Source organism: Stylophora pistillata, chromosome 9, assembly GCF_964205215.1.
Source record: "Stylophora pistillata chromosome 9, jaStyPist1.2, whole genome shotgun sequence".
Taxonomy (NCBI): Eukaryota; Metazoa; Cnidaria; class Anthozoa; order Scleractinia; family Pocilloporidae; genus Stylophora; species Stylophora pistillata.
In genome coordinates this window covers 8,677,894-8,695,200 of record NC_142527.1, presented here as the reverse complement: position 1 = coordinate 8,695,200, position 17,307 = coordinate 8,677,894, and the positions used below count along the sequence as shown (strand labels likewise).

Here is a 17,307-nt window from a genome sequence, read left to right as displayed (position 1 = left end):
AGTCAGACAGTCGGTGTGCATGTTTGCCTTTCTATTGGTCGGTTCATTCTTTTAATTCCCGCCTGCCCCGACTAGCTTGTGCTATTTGCGGGAGTGAATGGTCTTCATGAACATGAACATGAACATGCTTGACAACCGATTAATGTTGATATCTTGTAAAACGTGTAGATTAGATTAATAATAATTAGATTAATAATAATAATTAAGTACATGTCAATTAATAAATAATAATTAAGTAGATGTCAGTACAACTTAGGAAGTTTAAAGGTCTAATAAAGTTGTTTGTTTTGTTTGTTTTTATTCAATAAAAGAATGAAGCCTAGCTTACCTGAGCATGTTTTTTTATCGTTGTTGAGAGTATATCCCGGCCTGCATAGACAATTATGTCCCAGGAAGGTATTCACGCAAATCTGCTCACACGGTCCCAATCCAGAGTTAGTTGAACATTCATTGTCATCTAGGAGAGGTAAGGAAGATAATCAATCTCCTCCAGTAAAAGTGTTCTCGCCTTAAATGGCTGTTCTGTTGGACTATAGTTATTGGTTGAGAATTTGGGTTGATTCAATGCATTAGGAAATTTCAGTTTTAGACAACTAATATACTAAAAATACACACGTAAGAAGAAGGATAAAGTTATTATATGTGGATCTTATTCAAAATGTAAATCATACGATCTATATTCGAAGATTATTATATGGCAGTGTCTCACAAGGACTGGGAACTACCGAATTCACGAATTTGATTGGCTGAAATCAATATTGACAGCGGTCTAGATTTTCCCATCTAGACTGTCATCTAGACCGGTCTAGAAAAAAATGAACAAAGAATATAAAAAATTGGCGCATAAGACACGGCCATATAATAAACATCTTATTAACCGAACTTGGTCGGTCTGTATGGGAGAATCTTGACCTCGGTCGCTGGTACAGATCTCACTGCGTTCGGTCTAGATCTGTACTGGCAATCTCGGTCAAGATTCTCCCATACATACCTGCCCCTTGGTTAATAAGAACTAAGTTTGAATCAGTGGTACGAGCATCTCCAAATACCTATTAAGGGATAACACAAGGCTTCAAGCACTCGTACACCTGTATCATTAAATGCAATATCTTATCTTTTACTCAAATCGCCATGTCTGATGATAATCTTCCCATCTTCATGTAGATACCTTGAATGAACGTATGACTGTATGACCTCAATTAAAGAAGTCATCTTGACAGCTTGGTGTAAGAGCATCTCGAGAACTAATTCTAAGTCCCATAAACTTGAAAAAATTGGATTGCTTCTTCCTTTTCAATCTGGATCATTGATTGAAACGACTTGAAAATTAATTAATTATGCACATGCCTTACCTGCGCAAGATCTACCGTCCGCCATTAAGGTGTACCCAGATCCACATGTACAGCGGTAGCTACCAACACTGTTATGACAGCTCTGCTGGCAGTTGCCATTATTGGAGTTGCACTCGTTTATATCTGATTGATAAATGTAAACAGGACGGAGGGAGTCAATTCCAAACAGCTATTTAAAAAATAAAGAAGCCTTCACTGTGTTCTGTTCAATTGAAAAGCACGCAGGAAGCGGCTAGAGCACGAAAGAAGTGTAGGGGAAACACGAGACGTGGTGGAGTGTTTCTCCCTTTCTTCTTGAGCACGCGTCATATCCGAAGTTTATTATTACATGTAATCCTATTACTTTCCTTGACTGCTAGAATACCAACTAGCCTTAATATCTTCTTGGGTGATTGCTGCATCGAAACGGAGTTAACTAAAATTCTATGAAGAAGAAAATGTTTATGACTGTGCCCTCACTGAGGGACGAGCGAGTATTAGCTCTTAAGAAACGACCGACGGAAAAAGAAAATAGTGAAAAGAATCAAACTTTCAATAATTAGTGTGTCTTTGTGAATGCATATCCTGATGTGGGCAACATATGCTTTCACCACAAAATGCCTAAAATTCTACTTCACTCAATTTCCAAAAGCAAAGTTTACGTTAGCACCTTTGACAAAGCTCAAGTGCAACTGGCAGAAGATCTCAGGTTGAAAAAAAGGCAGTACTGTTTTTTCTCATTTGTTTCTTTTTCTTTTTTACATATAATTTATCATATTTTTCATTCTAATAGCGACTTCTTCGTTTAAAACATTTCTACCTGAACAGCTTCCGTCTTGATTAAGGGAATATCCCGCTGTGCACCTGCATTTGTAACTTCCCAAGGTGTTCACACACTCTTGTCCGCAGTTTGCCTGTCCTGTGGAGCATTCATCAATGTCTGTGGAAAAAAAAAAGAAACATTTTCATCTACTTTGCTTGTCTAAAAATAGTCTCATTTTTGATGAGTTTACCGCAGTTTCGGTTCTTTTCAAGTCTCTGTGTGCCATCAACATGGACAGCATTTGCGAAAGCTGGCCTTGATTTTGAGCACATTAGATCTGCGATAGCCTCCAGTAGTCTTATGAGTTACATGCTATGATGACGTATTTTTTTTTCAGCAATGTATATATATATATATATATATTCTTACCTATGCATTGTGGAACAAGTGCATCCCATTTTCCCCCCACACAGTTCAGCGTTGCCGTTCCACTTGCCTTGAATCCAGTACCGCAATGAATGGTTATTTTACCACCCAATTTTCGGCTGCCACTGTACAAGCCATGTGCAATTTTCCCAGGACATGGACACTTCAGAGCTGTCAATAAATTATTTAACACATTCATTGCTCCAGCAAAGAGATGAGTTTTAAAGAAGGTATTGCACTAATTCAGCAGAAAACTTTATGAAAAAATGACTATTAAAAACCAAAGTATCAGGTTTTAAACATTAGCTTTTTGGAATACCGTATCTACCTCGATAAACCTTCCTTTGATATTTATACGCTTTTCATCAGGAATGTTTGTGCAGACTATTCCTCAGCAATGTTTGTGCACATTAAGTTGAATACTAACACTTAAGTTGTGTGTACTTGGAGTGTACTAATCAGTGCGAAGGCAAGAAAGAAAGTAATGTGTGCATTTGGTAAGAGGGTGAGGGATATAACTCATCTCTATAACTTTTCATACCTGTGTTACAAAGGCGACCCTCATATCCTGCTTGGCATTTGCACTTATAACCAACTGGAAGGGTCTCACATGTACCGTGAGCACCACATGGATTGCTGTTGCAGGCACTATTTGCTGTTTGTTGAGAAATATTTCGGTTAGTTGGCTGTATCTGTTAGATTATCATGCAATAATAATTTTTAGAGTAGTAAACACCTTGCTTGGCTAAACAAACAAACGCAGAAAACAAACAAGCTTATCTTGATTTCATCATTCTGCGTTTGTGTGGGGACACTAATAAGTGATTACAGGCTATTGATTTACAATGTAAATCATAGCATGATCCTGTATAGTAACACTAAGATTTCGCTGCTGCTTTCTGAAATAAACAACGAAGTAAAAAATTCTAAACTAGGAAGACAGGTTTTTTACCTGGGCACGTGCAGACGTATCGAACTTTAAAGTCAGGACAGCTGCGTCCAGTTCTTTGATCACTATTCAAACACGTGATACCACTATCTGAGCAAGTACTTGTCAAATTCAATTCAAGGTCTGGCATTGATCTTCCTTCAATATCCTGACAATCGAAAGGACCGGGTCCCGCGCATGCACCTGCGCGAGTTTCCGCGTCCCCTGCACCAGAGGTGGGTGAGTCATTGTTGAGCCACGCAGTCCAGCATTTGTTTTCTAAATTACAAAAATGACAACAATTAAGTAAATAATAGACTGAAAATTATAATAATAAAAAGCAAATGTATCTTATCGAACATACAATCAATGTTTTTCTTTTAAATCCTCAACCAGTCTGCACTTTGGCGCATGGGTTGTGAGGACTATTTGCTTACAATTTGTTCTCATTAATCAAAGTATTTTTCCTCAGTTACTGATTCGACTACCGATATTGTTTGTTGTCAATAAAATAAAAAAAAAAAAAAAAAAAATAGACAGAAAAATGATCTTGCCCATGAAATTCTTTCCAATGCAGCAAAATGATTCCGCATCAATGCAAAATGCAGTGTAATTTGATGCAGTATTGAAAACGAGTGAAATAGCACAGCTCAATGAACACTTTTTGCTGTCAAGAAAGTTTGCATCTTCTTACCTATAATTTATCTCTATATGTATACATCTTTCGAAAATTATGCACAAGGAAGAAAACATCAGAAAAAAAACTACTGAACTGAGAACAAAGAATTCTATAACTTCTGCTTTTATTTACATACAAGATAATAGATACATTAAATATTTTATAATAACTTTCGCGAATGAGAGTGTCAGTTGCACCTACCGGTTCGTGCTGCGGACGGTTTAATCTTCTTAATACCGCTATTGGCTACATCAAAGAAATCAGACCATCCAACGACATTTCCTAGGAGGCTTTCTGCGTGTCGAGCCAAGTCTGCGATATCTCCAGCCGTAAGTTCATAACTCCAAACGTTCATCTGGCTCATTTTTCCAATGAAAGCTTCATTTGCGCTAAAGTTGGCTGCCAGGTCGTCTTGTTCTTGTCCAAGAACAAAAGATCCTCCAGCTGCAATGACCTGGAAAAAAAAAAAAAGACCAACCATTAGTTACATTTGCTACAATCCTTTTGCCCTAGAGGAACTTTGCTTAACGCGTTGAGATGATTCACCACGCCTACTTAAGATTTTTTCATTCCCTTCCCAACGCGTTAGCCCTATCCCGTATCTCTTTTCACAGTGGGCAACCCTAAAAGATGGGAATGGGAATTAATTGTTGGGGGCCCACGTCACGTGAAGGGTAAGGTGTGCAGAATTGTGTTGGGGGTGAAGGAAAGAACTATGTTTCTGTCATGCGCGAGTGGTATGAAAGCAATAGTGATCACGATATTTGTAGTATTGTCGATTGTTTTATAAATAAGAGATATAAGAGAGGCGATATAGGATTTCCGTTTGATCTCTCCGTCAGATCAGTACAACCACAGGACTAACCTGTCCCTTTTGAAAAGGCTCAGCCGGATCACTTTGCCTGACGAGACTTCCATCCTTGTACGCTTTCCATGTTCCAGTTGAACTTTCCCATGTCATTGTCATGTGATGCCATTTATCGTCATTTGCTGCTACGTTCGTGGAAGCTTTCTGTCCGTTGACCCAAATGTTAAACCCATTATAGTCATGAATGACGAGAGCATTATCCTCGATTTTTTCTGAAGAAACACAAATTATAACATAACCAAAGTAAAGCGCGCGCTCTGATTGGTCAATTTAGCGTCCTCCATTTGCCCATGGGTGTACGCTGCTGACGTGAGCATATGCAAAGACTAGTTTTCCGCGCGCGCTTGTTTTTTTCTGGTCACGTAAGATTTGTTAAATAAAAGGAAACTCTTTAGCTACAATGCGTCAATGTTATGTTACAAAACAAATGGTAAACACCACAGCGTACACTCTTGAGTTATGGATGCACCTGGGGGGTTTGCTAAGCACTCAAGAAGCTAGAGTCGCTCGCGGCTATCGCCTCGAGCAACTCTTACGCTTCTTTCGTGCTTAGCAGCCTCCCGCGTGCATCCATAACTCAATAGTGTACGCTGTGGTGTTTACCATTTGGTAAATGTACCATTTAACAAAGTTGCATGATTTGGACTTTTTCTTGTTCAGACATGATTAACTTTAGAAATTAACGTGACAGCACGGAAAATGCGTAGTAGTAGTAGTAAAATGTTATTTATACACGGTATCAATTCATATTACATGCTCGTCCATCGAGCCGTGTTCTAAATACAAACTAACTACTGAATTAATTAACCAATAATATATCTAACTAAATTAATTATATGTGCAAGGTTTTAAAACGACTATAAAAACGGTTTCATTACTTATACTATAAAGACGATTTCATTACTTATAGCTACTTATCAATATATATATCTTATTATCCAAGCGCGAGGGCCGTACTGGGAGAATATCGGCCCGAGATCTTGACAGTACAAAAAAGACCTCGGGCCGATATTCTTCCAGTACGGTCCCGAGCAAGCTTGGTTAATAAGAGATTTATTACACGACTGAAATTCAAAGCGGCACAAGTGCGGTATGATTCGGGACCATTCGGGACAGTGCCCGGTCCAATACGGAGAGAATATTGACCGGCAATAGAGCATTTTGAATGGTTGAATTTAGTTATTGGCCCTCTGACATCCCGAGTCGTGTAATAATAATCAAATACATGACTGAAAGGAACGAAGAATGGGCTGTAGCTTAGCGCTCAAGGGCAGGCTGTTCCATAAAACGGAACCACGATACTGAAAACTTCACTTACCCGCTTCAGTACTCTGTCTAGAAACGAAAAGGTTGTGTTTTGACTTTCTTAGATTATGCGAGTGAATACTGGAGATAGATTTTAAAAGATTGTTTATACGAGTCGGAGCAGGGTTATGGAGAGTCTTAAAGAAAATGACTGCTAGTTGCTTAGAGCGCCTCCGCTCCAAGGAATCCCAGCCGAGGTCACTGAGTATAGTGTAGGATCTAATATTTAAGTCAGAAAAGGTGCACTGTAAGTACCCTCCCGTAGTCCCATACAAAGCCTGTATGGGTCAACGGAAGGGTACTTACAGTGCACGAATTTTCCGTTCTGTCATGGACGTGGCGCTCACCATCTCATCGACTGACGTTTATACCTTGAGTGCTAGATTTACGTGCCCCAGAATGCTTGGTTCTTGTCTGAGATGCTTGATAGTTTTTTTTAAGTACTTAATAGAGCATTCTTCGATTGAACGTCCCAAAACCAACGGCCAATCAAAAGAAAGGAATACCTCCAAGAGCCACTGCGTTAAGCGCGGGAAAACGTGAGCGAGAAAGTCGTAATTGGTTTTAGTTTTGCATCGATTGGTTAACTGAGTGGATCAATCATAGAACGAAGTAAACTAAACATGAAGAAATCCCGGATTGCTTTTGCAATTCAATCGAAAATTGCTTTAATAAGCCTGATTATCGGCAAATTGGAAATATTACAATACCTCCCACTTTAACAGCATATGATAAAGGAGTTCCAGGATTAACCTCACTGTTGGCAACTTTCATCCAGAAAGCGACAGAAAACGCTCTAAGCTCCTGACGCATTTCCAAGATAGCTAATCCACGACCCTGTGTTCTATCGAACTCCATGTCAAAGTCAGTGGAAATTTCTGCAAGGAAATGCATATTATGAGAAATTTATGCTAACCTAACTTCACTGGTTGCAACTTCCATCATCTCGTAGAAGTCCCTCGAGAAAAAGTCAAAGAAAAGAAGATTTTGTGAGGTATAGAGCTAATTTAAGAGCTAGAAAAAGCTAGGAGATTTTTTCGAGAAACTCAAATATCTGTTCCGTCAACTACGGCGTCCTCCAGGTAAGCTTCATTTCTACTGAAAACAACTTTATGTGTGCAACAGAAAAAATTTCAGTATAGAAATTCTTCACAGATAATATCCGTCTTTTAAAGAAATTTTTGAGTTCCTGTAAAAAAATTTTTGCCAAATCATTGGTTATGAAACAGAAATAATTACTCGGGCTTTCCGAAGCAAACGCCCGAGGTATAAATTCGGCTTGGTTTTTTTATTTTATTTTTTTTTTTGCGTTCAGTCACAAAACGCAGTTCCACTACAGTGCATGCGTGAAGTGTAAGCGCATGTGTAGAACGAACCCTAGAGCCCATGGTTTAAAGCAATGGCTGCCTTCTTGTACAATTCCTTGCTTAATGTACGCTAAAGAAATTCGATGGGAACGGGTCGGTCCGCGAACTTTACGAGAGATCAATTTACGAGCGATCCTTTACGAGTGAACCTTCCATCGAGAAATATCAAGCGAAACCTGCTATATCAAACGAGTTATTTCATATTATGTTTACATGTAAACACAACCGTTTATTAAACCTGATCGAGAACCGAGTAGAATACCAGAAGCTGCTCTGAAAAGTCCTAAGTAAGGGCAGAAAATTGAAGGAATTTTTTTGTGAGTGTATTCGTCCAAACATACCGGTCCTCTTGACTACGTCGTTATGTGAAGGTTAAAAGAGTCACAAAGAATGCTTGTAAGTTTAACACGAAGAGGATAAGATTAAATAAAGTTACACAACATGAGAAGTATTTGTTGAATTGTTCTGTGAGGGTATATCAAAGGACGATTAAATTAAAGTATAGAGCAAGTCGGTATTTATCAATGTTTTCTTGGAAAGCCCGAGTTCACGTAGCTTTGCGTCTAGTTTAAATTTTGAAAGCCCTGGCGTTATCCTTGAAATACGTACCTGTCTCGCAGTTAGATCCCTTGAAGGAAGGTTTGCAGTAACACTTGTAACCATTTGTTTGATCAACACAGTGTCCGTTGTTCAGGCACGGTGAGCTTGAACACTCATTGATATTAATTTTGCATTTTGTGCCGGCAAAACCTGCCAAACAAGTGCATTCTGGACCATAGCTGGTTTCCTTGCAAGTCCCACCATTCAAGCAAGAGTCTGGAAGACAGCCATTTTCATTCTTTTCGCACAGATTACCACTGAAGCCTGTGGGGCAGATGCATTGGAATGCGGAGGTTTTGCTCAAACAAATTCCACCATTCTTACATGGTGCTGCTTTGCATTCCTTGGATGTGGAAACAAAATTGTACTAGTGAATATTGAATACATTTTTTTTCCTATGAATTATCCTCTGTAGGAAAAGAGAAAAAAACTAACCGGGCCATAATATCCCTGTAATCAACCGAAAAAAGTTATTCTTAGTTATGGTCCCAGAGACGAATTTGTCATTAGGGTTTGTTCATAACTATTGGATTTTTTTTCACTTTATGAATAGATTCTTGCCTGTTAAGGATACAAAATACATATGAATACCGCATGGTGGGGGAACGCAGGTGATAAGAATTCAAATATAACCCAGAGGTCGGTACCGTGATTATTTTTAGTCGTTTGTTTTTTTTTATTTTGACTTACATTGATTTTTGTCTCACAAAATTGTCCTTCGTATCCATCTGGGCAGACACATTCATGTCCCTCTGGTGAATTGACGCACTGTGCACCAGCAGCGCATTTGCTACTGTCACAGCTACTTGTTTTGACATCACAATGTACCCCAGTGTACTCAGGAGGACACAAACACTCATACGCATTTATCTGTATTAATAATGAATAATAAATAAATAATTTAGCAATGGACATTCCACTGGGTGGCTCTTCTTTGTCCACTGTTTCCAGATCTAATTGGAATTTGGAATGCTGGTTTTTGTGGAGGGAGGAAAACCAGAGGACCCGGTGTAAAACACTCGGAGCAGGGACGAGAACCAACAACAAACTCAACGCACAGGTCCGGGAATCGAACCTGGGCCACAGTAGTGGGAGGCGAGTGTTCTCAGCACTAGTGCGCCATCTCTGCTCCCCAAATGATCAGTTGAGAAGGTCATCGAACCTAATCGACCGCGGTTCTGCCCCCGAACATAATACATATCGTACACTGAGGGTGAGGGGCTGAAGTTAAATTAAAGCACAGCGATGTAAAGGAGTATAATGATAAATCCCATGTAGACTTGCTTTTTTTTCTTTTTCTTAATCTTTCTTTTACAATAGGGTACAACTGGGCTAGATAATGTGAATGTTTCCGATCCTCTTCTTGGGAAGGAAAGGCTGGTCATAGGATAACCTCGCACTATAGTCTCAGAATAAGTACTGAAAATATGTTACCCAAGTCATCAATATTCATTCATCCCTTTTCGTTCTCTATAAGTCACACGTTTAGATACTCGAACCTCTAATGCGTACATTTATCATCGTTCAAACAGGACACAATAGGGAAGATGACATGTACTATGGAACGTCAAAGACTTGATATCTTACCTTGTCAACACAAGTAGATCCTTTTGCACACGGACTTGAGAGACATTCATCCTCTTCGATTTCGCAGTTTGCTCCGGCAAAGCCCGGTTTGCAATTGCATTTGTATCCCTGGGCAACTTCAACGCACGTAGCATCGTTGTTGCATGGACTCGAAGCACAGTTCACAATCGCTGTCATGCGAAATTATGTTAATGAGTTGGATATTTTACATGCCTGTCACAAAATGGATTACGGCCATTCTTACAAAGCAACAGAAGTATTTTTCCTCTTCCAAGAAACAATTCAGAATTTAAAGAAACAAGAGTTCAATCAATAGTCTTGAATGGTTTGCGAGAGCTAATGTCACTCACCGATACACTGGCTCAGTGATGAAGCACCTTCTCCATAAGTTGATTTGTTAATATCACATGATAAGCACTTAGTTTGCTTTTTGTTGGGTTGATAAGTCCCTTTAGCACAGGGTAAGCAGGGTTCAACCCCAGTCTGAGAATATGTTCCAGGAGCACACGGCACTGAAATGACGATAAATATGGTGATGACTAAAACGATGAATGGACGTATGAATGAGTAAAATATAAAAATTAAAACAAATGGAAAATAAAATAAATTAAATCAATAATGAAACGTGAGTGATTCTTTCAAGGTGCACTGTTTATGGGCATAAGAAAACACCATTGTCTCCTATCGATGCATCATAGTGGACGTAAGGCTTGAAAATAGTGCAATATCGCATGGGTGATATTCTTGGATATCATCCAGTTTTAGCTGAGGGATATTCGGTCACGCGCTGCGTTTAGACCAATCATGCACGAGCAAAAGTACTTGATGGATCATAATAATGATTATGATGAAAGTGACAATGATGATAATATTGATGATGAGTTGGTTATGACGATAAATATGGTGATGACTAAAACGATGAATGGACGTTTGAATGAGTAAAATATAAAAATTAAAACAAACGGAAGAGAGAAATAAAAAACAACAGCAACATCAAAACCCAAACAGATATTTACTTCCGCATCCGCTGATTGAGTTGGTGCCAAATCCCAAAGTGACTGATGATCCTGGGCAGGCAATACACGACGTCTGTCGCAGAAGAGACTGGTAAGTATTTAAGGGACATTGTGCACAGTTGGCGAGGCCAGTGGGTGAGAACTCTCCAGGTTGGCAAGCAGCTATAGTGAAAGTTGACCAAGTTTCTTAATACTCTCGAAAGAACATCCTAAAAATTATATTACTCGTCTGTACTGTACTCGAGCCAATTGGCCTATCCATCCTGCGTTTATCCCATTTTCCCAATAGGACTATTACTATTGGGAAGCTAATCCATAACTCGTGAAAAAAAAAAACAGGAAAAAAATCTTTTTCTGGCTCATAACTAAGCTTAACGTCTACCATCTACATACATGACGCTTTCAGCATCGCCAGTCCTTGCAGTACAGGTGTGTATGTATAAAAAACAATATCAGAGATAGACCTACCAATGGCCTTAGGGTCTCTATAGCTCATTGATAGAGCAACTGAGCGAGAAATTCGAAGATCTTAGGTTCCATTCGTAATGGAGACTCAGAATTTTATCTTCCATCCTCGCTGGCGAGAAGACGAGACAATATCTTTCCCCAAGTCTATCACATGTACATTTACCACGTATGATCTGCTATGCGACATTTTAGATCGAACTCTATAAAATAGTATACTTTACTCACCTAAACATTGAGTGATATTTTTACTCCCAACAGCAAGGGTATAAGTCTTCTCAGGACAAACCGTGCATTGGCCAACCGCAGCAGTGTATGTGTTGTATGTGTTAAGTGGACAGTCTGAGCAGTTTTTGTAATTAACGTCATAGTAAGTACCGGATGGGCAGTTTTCTATGAGGGAGAAAACCAGTTAAATTGAAAAGATCAGTGATCTCGCCATGCAGAGTGGATATCTGAATGATGCTGCACGACTGGAGCTAAGATATCAAGACGGGGAGGAAAAGGAGATCACATTATGGAGTTGTTGCCCCCTTGAACCGCTCTCGTGGCGAAAACGAACGGAAAACGAAATATCTACACTTAAAAAAGAGTTGTCATGAAAATTAATCACATTTTCCTGTTTTCGCAAACATGAGTCATATATGCTTTTGAACTCGATAAGATAAAAAAAAAAGACAAAGATAACAATTTAACATTTAGCGGAAGTTCACAGATTAGAGGGCACTTACGGCATCTCTGACTGTGGTCAATGTTATTGAGGTAGTCTTGGCCCTGATTGAGCCCAAACACGGCTCCATCGACGCAGACTCCAGTTGTGGGGGTCTCCTTGACGGTTTTAAGTGTCATTGTCTGGGAATTAGCCTGGATTGTTTTCATTGAATCTGCATTCCTCGCGTTGGTAACGTTCCCCTCCAAGTCAGACTTGGCCTTGTCGAAGTCGTCATTTTGTGTAATAACCTCAACATTGAGTTCGATGGTAAGAACAGCCTAAACAAATCAGACACATAAACCAAATTGGTAAGAAATTCAGTTATGTAAATACATATTGTAGAAGCCCTCGTATCAATAAACACATGGTAGGATATGTTCGCAGGTGAGTTGATCGAGTTTGAACTGAAGAATAATCGCCTCTGCAAGGCGTCCATAATTAGAACTGTTACAGTTCCTCTATCTATATGTACACCTACATCTTACATCTTGGCGCGCCTTGAACCCACCAAAATATCATAATATTGGCTAACTCATAGGTATGAAAATGGCATAGTGTGCCATTTAAAGTATCATTATATGCTAGTTTTAATAGTACTGAACTGGCGGTAAATAAAAAGACTGTTTACTTGTGCATTTCTTCGCCTCCTTCTCTGAACCTCTCCACAAGTAATTTTGATATTTTCCAGGGCGCATATTTTTTCCCTTTGACAGTAGTTGGGGTCTTTTGGAGAGAACACTTCGTTGAATCCTCTTATAAAATTTTCTTTGGCTTGTTGTTGTACAGCAGGATCTGAGCAGTCTCCGACAAAGTATTGCCATTCCATGCCTTTACGTGCAGCACCTGGAACATACTCCTCTGAAAAAGGAAATAGCCATTTTAATTTCAGCCTGGGGTTTTTACAAGTAAAACATTTTAATATGTGAATGTCTTTATTCTGAATTTTGTTTGCACAGCTTTCCAAAAGAACAATAATTACTGTTCGCAACCTTGCATCTACTAACCACCCATTTATTGCTGTTTACTTAAAGTTTCTCGATTTTAATTGAACTTTTCGTCAATTCAGAAAGTTTTTATGGAAATTTTGCATCGCAGCTGTTAAAAGTTTCTCCGCTTTGCCTTTAGAGAAATGTCGATTGAGTGTCGAAAGTAACTGGGGATTGTTTTGGTTTTGCTTTACTTCATGTTGTTTGGTCCAGAACTGATTTCCGCCACTCTTTTAATCAATCAGATGCAAAACTAAAACCAATCGCGATTTGATTGCTCACATTTTCCCGCTCTTTTGGCGGTTTGCTTGGTTTTTCTTTGAGTTAGTCTTTGGCTCTTAAAAGCATTTTCATTTCTTCAGATTGGTTGTTTTGGTTGCTTTGGGTTTGATCTCACGACACTCAATCCAAACGCGCTACGTTCTGATGGGTTTTTAAACGAATTTATTTTAGCTCTAACCGTTCCAATCCAAGTTCGTTCCGTAAGTCGTACAGTTCCCTTTCTTCCTACGTTATGAGTTCCTTGGTTGTCTTTTTTTTTTCATGGTGGGGTCTCGCTCATGGAAATTATAAAAAACGAAGAATAAAATAAGCATAAATTTTGTGATTAAACATTCACTTCGTCTGTCTCGCAGGTTTTAATTTACGTAATATTTATCTCATTGTTTCATTGTCAAATTTGGTGACCATCGCATGGTACTTTTATCGTTCGTTACCCATGATTTGTCAAATCAGTTATGGCATAAACTGAGGATATTTCTTATCGCTAATGTTAGTCGACTTACCCGTGCAATCAGGCCACGGCATTTCCAACGATACAGTGGGACGAAAATCCCAGACATACCAGTTGCCACTTGTTTGACAGACGTAGAAGGTAGCCGGGACTCGGGCGAATTCTTTTTTGCTGCTACACTGGGGTGTACAGCCTTCTCCTCCGATGGCATCAGAATGTGCACAGGAAATAAGGCCGTTGATTGGGGGATCGTAGGGCTTGCATTTCACAGCTACGTAAAACAAGATATCAGGAAGATGTCGTTATTTCAGAATTTAACGCGATGAACGTTTTGGAAAGATTAAGATCGAATTGTAGATGCTTTAACGTTTTGGACCTTTTTATGCTAGATACTCCACAATGACTAATGTAGTGGTAGTTTCGAATGCTTCGATTCCTGCTGGTTTATATTTCTACGTCTGTTTCCTTTCAACTACATGTACCTTGAGCTGTCAGGAAGGAAACGCCAAGTAAGACATCGATTAAATGAGAAAATCTTATTTTTCTTGAGTATTTCGCAAATGCGTCGATGTACCAACTGTCCTCTAATACATCACATTTTCAGCAAAACATATGTAAGAATTGTATGAAAGAGAAACGTCATCAGCTCGCCGTCAAGATTCTCCTTCTCAGACCACTAAAATTTAGGTGATTCTCGTTGTTTTTTTTTTCTAAGAACGGCAAAGAAATGTACAAAGTTGCAAAACACACGCACTGAGCTATTGTTGTGCTCACTAAATATTTTATTTGGCCATGTTCATGATGCTTTTGCCGTTGTGACTTCCCTTAGGTCTCTAACTTACTGTTCAAGATCGTTTACTTAGAGCAAGCTCAGTTGAAGTTCCTACTTTGGTTGGCTTACAGTCTTTTGATGAGATGCTATTTCAACGCAGGTTATTACCCCCCCCCCCACCCCCCTCCTCCCTATGACATTTCGTTAATAACGCTTCACACTCCGGTAGGGTGAAGCGACTTGTCCGATAACAAAACACAGGTACCCGGCCGGGCCACAGCCCCGTGCCTATCGATTTAGTGCCTGCCAGTGTGTCCCTCCGCAGAATGAATAAAACTGTATTACATTATTTGAAAGTGGACGTGTTCTATGTAATATCATGCAAAGGAATCGCCGCTACAGGTATCATATGTTTGGTATCAACTGTTTCGAGAAAGGTTGTTGGAAAAAAAATAAATTAATAAAAGTGCACTCTACAATTTCGAATGGTAAAATGGATATCCAGTGATCAATTTCAACAAGTCATTTAAATAAATAAATTAATCAAAATTCACTATGCCTCTTCCTTACAGTGACATTTTCCCAGATTTCTCTGAAATCCTGAGGTCAAGTACCTATGGCCCGAAAAGTACCCCACAATACCTTTTTGGATTAACATGTGCACTATTACCCTTTTTGTTTTTCCGACTACCTTTCTTAAAACAGCTTTATATGAAAAGAATTAAAACTTACAAGAAATGACGATAATAAACGTGCACGATCCTTTGTTGTTACTCTCGTCCGTTGCTGTGTATTTGATTGGATATGAACCAGTTCTAAAATCTGAGCCATTGATGGACTCAGTAAAGACGGTGATAGCCCCACCGGAATTATCTCGGTATGTCGGTGGTGGCCAATAGACTTTTATAGTTGGTGTGTCACTCTTCTTCTGGACCTCCATATTTTGAGGGCAGTAGATTGCAGGAGGTTCGTTATCTGAGTTAAAATATAAAATGAATAAATAAATAATAAATAAATAATTAAATAAGATAATTGAAAAAATTAATAATCAAATAAAGATATAAAGAAATAAAGATTGATAAACAAATGCATTGACAGGAACAAAAATAAATGACCAGATACAGGGGTAAAGGACTAGGGATATGGTTAAATGAAAATGAATAACGGGGTGAAAAAGTGAGTCGAACATCAAGACTGATGCTCCTTGGAATAAGCGATTGGCTATTTGGGGAACACTAGCATGAAAAGCACCAAGAGTTATCAGAGTATGTTTGGTTGTGGTTGTATGCGACGACGTACTTCATGTTATTTTAATTTGAAGAAATCCTAGCCTATTTCAGGCGTAAAATGGAGCGAAAATATTAAACGGCACGATGGTGTCGGCGAAGCGAAAAAAAGATGGAGGCTTGGGTCGAGTCGCGTAAAGGAGGAAGGTTGGGGTTGACAAGACTGAACGCCTAGGAGAAAACTCATTATTGTTCCACAACCCTCTGAATATAAGCCTTACATCTCCAGCTTTTCATTAGGGAAGGTTGGGGAAGGAAGAGAGAGAAGGAGACACTAGAGAGGGCCACTAGTTACTCAGTTGAAGCACTGTCCCGTGTTACCCTCGTTAAATAAAGTCGATTGATTGATTGATTGAGGAAATTTGAATTCTAGTTTCATGATAATTGGTGACTCACCAGAGACTGTTACGGTAAAGACACACGCCTGGATTAGGCCTCCCTTGTCCGTTGCAGTGTACGTAATGCGAGTAGTGCCAATGGGAAAGTCGTACGGGGATACGATCTCAGGTGATCTAGTAACTGTGGGAGCAGCATTCGGATCGTGCAACTCTGCATTGTCACTGACAACGGGATCACTCCAGGTTACACTCCGTGTCGCCCTCTCGGGGTCCGTGCCGTTATTCACGTCAGGTGGACAGGTGATGTATGGTGGTTGCCGATCTGTAATTGAGACAATGTGGAACGGCAGCTAGGTTAGGACTTGAAAGGTTACTAAAATTTTAAAATTAAAATTGAAACATAGAAGCTGATTTGTAAGAGTTGAAATCATCGGTTGGAAAAGAACAAGTGAACAAAAATTGAGGACGAGAAGGCCAAATACTGGAGATAAACAAAGCATAACACACCTACAATAAAGATTATATTTTGCGGCATACCAAAAAGCGTAGTAAGTTATGATAATTAACAGTTACCAATTTTTAGAAGTAAAGCTAAAATTTATTCGAAAACACACATTTTTTTTCTGTAAACCAAAACATGAAATGCAGAACTAAAGAACAGGGCTAGTGGATACTAGCTAAGTTATCTTCGGCAGTCGCTTAGTAACTCACTCATCCCCTACCACATACTTCTACAGAAAGATTCAGAAATACCTTCACAGGTTGGAAAAGTTCCAACCCAATTTCCATCTGACCCACATTCCAGTCTGCTGTCTCCATTTAAGGTGTAGCCGGAGACACATTGCATGGTACATCCTCGTTGATAAGGTTGCGGTGTCGTCACACAATCCTCTGGTTCAACGTCACCAAAAGCCAACCGACGAAGAGCTGGACACTTACGAGCTTCAAATTTGATGACAAAATAATAACTTTGTGTTTATTATTTTTTTGTTACCAACCTTCAGACCTTTATCGTACTGTATGAAATATCTCTGTGACTTATTGACCGATTTCCATCCAAATCTCAGGGATAAGATTTCCATACGAATAAATCTTGAAATTAAACTGTGTAGCATTTACAGGTCTGTCTTTAATTACACTTAAAT

General features: G+C 39.2%; 1 protein-coding gene across 1 annotated transcript in view; it reads right to left on the bottom strand.

The window, feature by feature from the left end:
• The window catches only part of LOC111340679 (sushi, von Willebrand factor type A, EGF and pentraxin domain-containing protein 1), a 28,544-nt gene that overhangs the window by 6,709 nt on the left and 4,528 nt on the right, over positions 1–17,307 (bottom strand). Inside the window, exons 6-26 of the mRNA XM_088733943.1 lie at positions 16,916–17,104; positions 16,221–16,484; positions 15,271–15,513; positions 13,819–14,037; positions 12,676–12,905; positions 12,067–12,325; positions 11,564–11,728; positions 10,871–11,032; positions 10,205–10,366; positions 9,855–10,024; positions 8,958–9,137; positions 8,277–8,610; positions 7,011–7,178; positions 4,993–5,207; positions 4,329–4,581; positions 3,473–3,727; positions 3,062–3,175; positions 2,524–2,691; positions 2,152–2,271; positions 1,353–1,475; positions 329–457 (exon numbers count right to left, since the gene is read on the bottom strand). Of these exons, the coding sequence (XP_088590069.1) occupies positions 329–457; positions 1,353–1,475; positions 2,152–2,271; positions 2,524–2,691; positions 3,062–3,175; positions 3,473–3,727; positions 4,329–4,581; positions 4,993–5,207; positions 7,011–7,178; positions 8,277–8,610; positions 8,958–9,137; positions 9,855–10,024; positions 10,205–10,366; positions 10,871–11,032; positions 11,564–11,728; positions 12,067–12,325; positions 12,676–12,905; positions 13,819–14,037; positions 15,271–15,513; positions 16,221–16,484; positions 16,916–17,104 (4,122 nt within the window). The remainder of the gene's footprint in view (positions 1–328; positions 458–1,352; positions 1,476–2,151; positions 2,272–2,523; positions 2,692–3,061; positions 3,176–3,472; positions 3,728–4,328; positions 4,582–4,992; positions 5,208–7,010; positions 7,179–8,276; positions 8,611–8,957; positions 9,138–9,854; positions 10,025–10,204; positions 10,367–10,870; positions 11,033–11,563; positions 11,729–12,066; positions 12,326–12,675; positions 12,906–13,818; positions 14,038–15,270; positions 15,514–16,220; positions 16,485–16,915; positions 17,105–17,307) is intronic.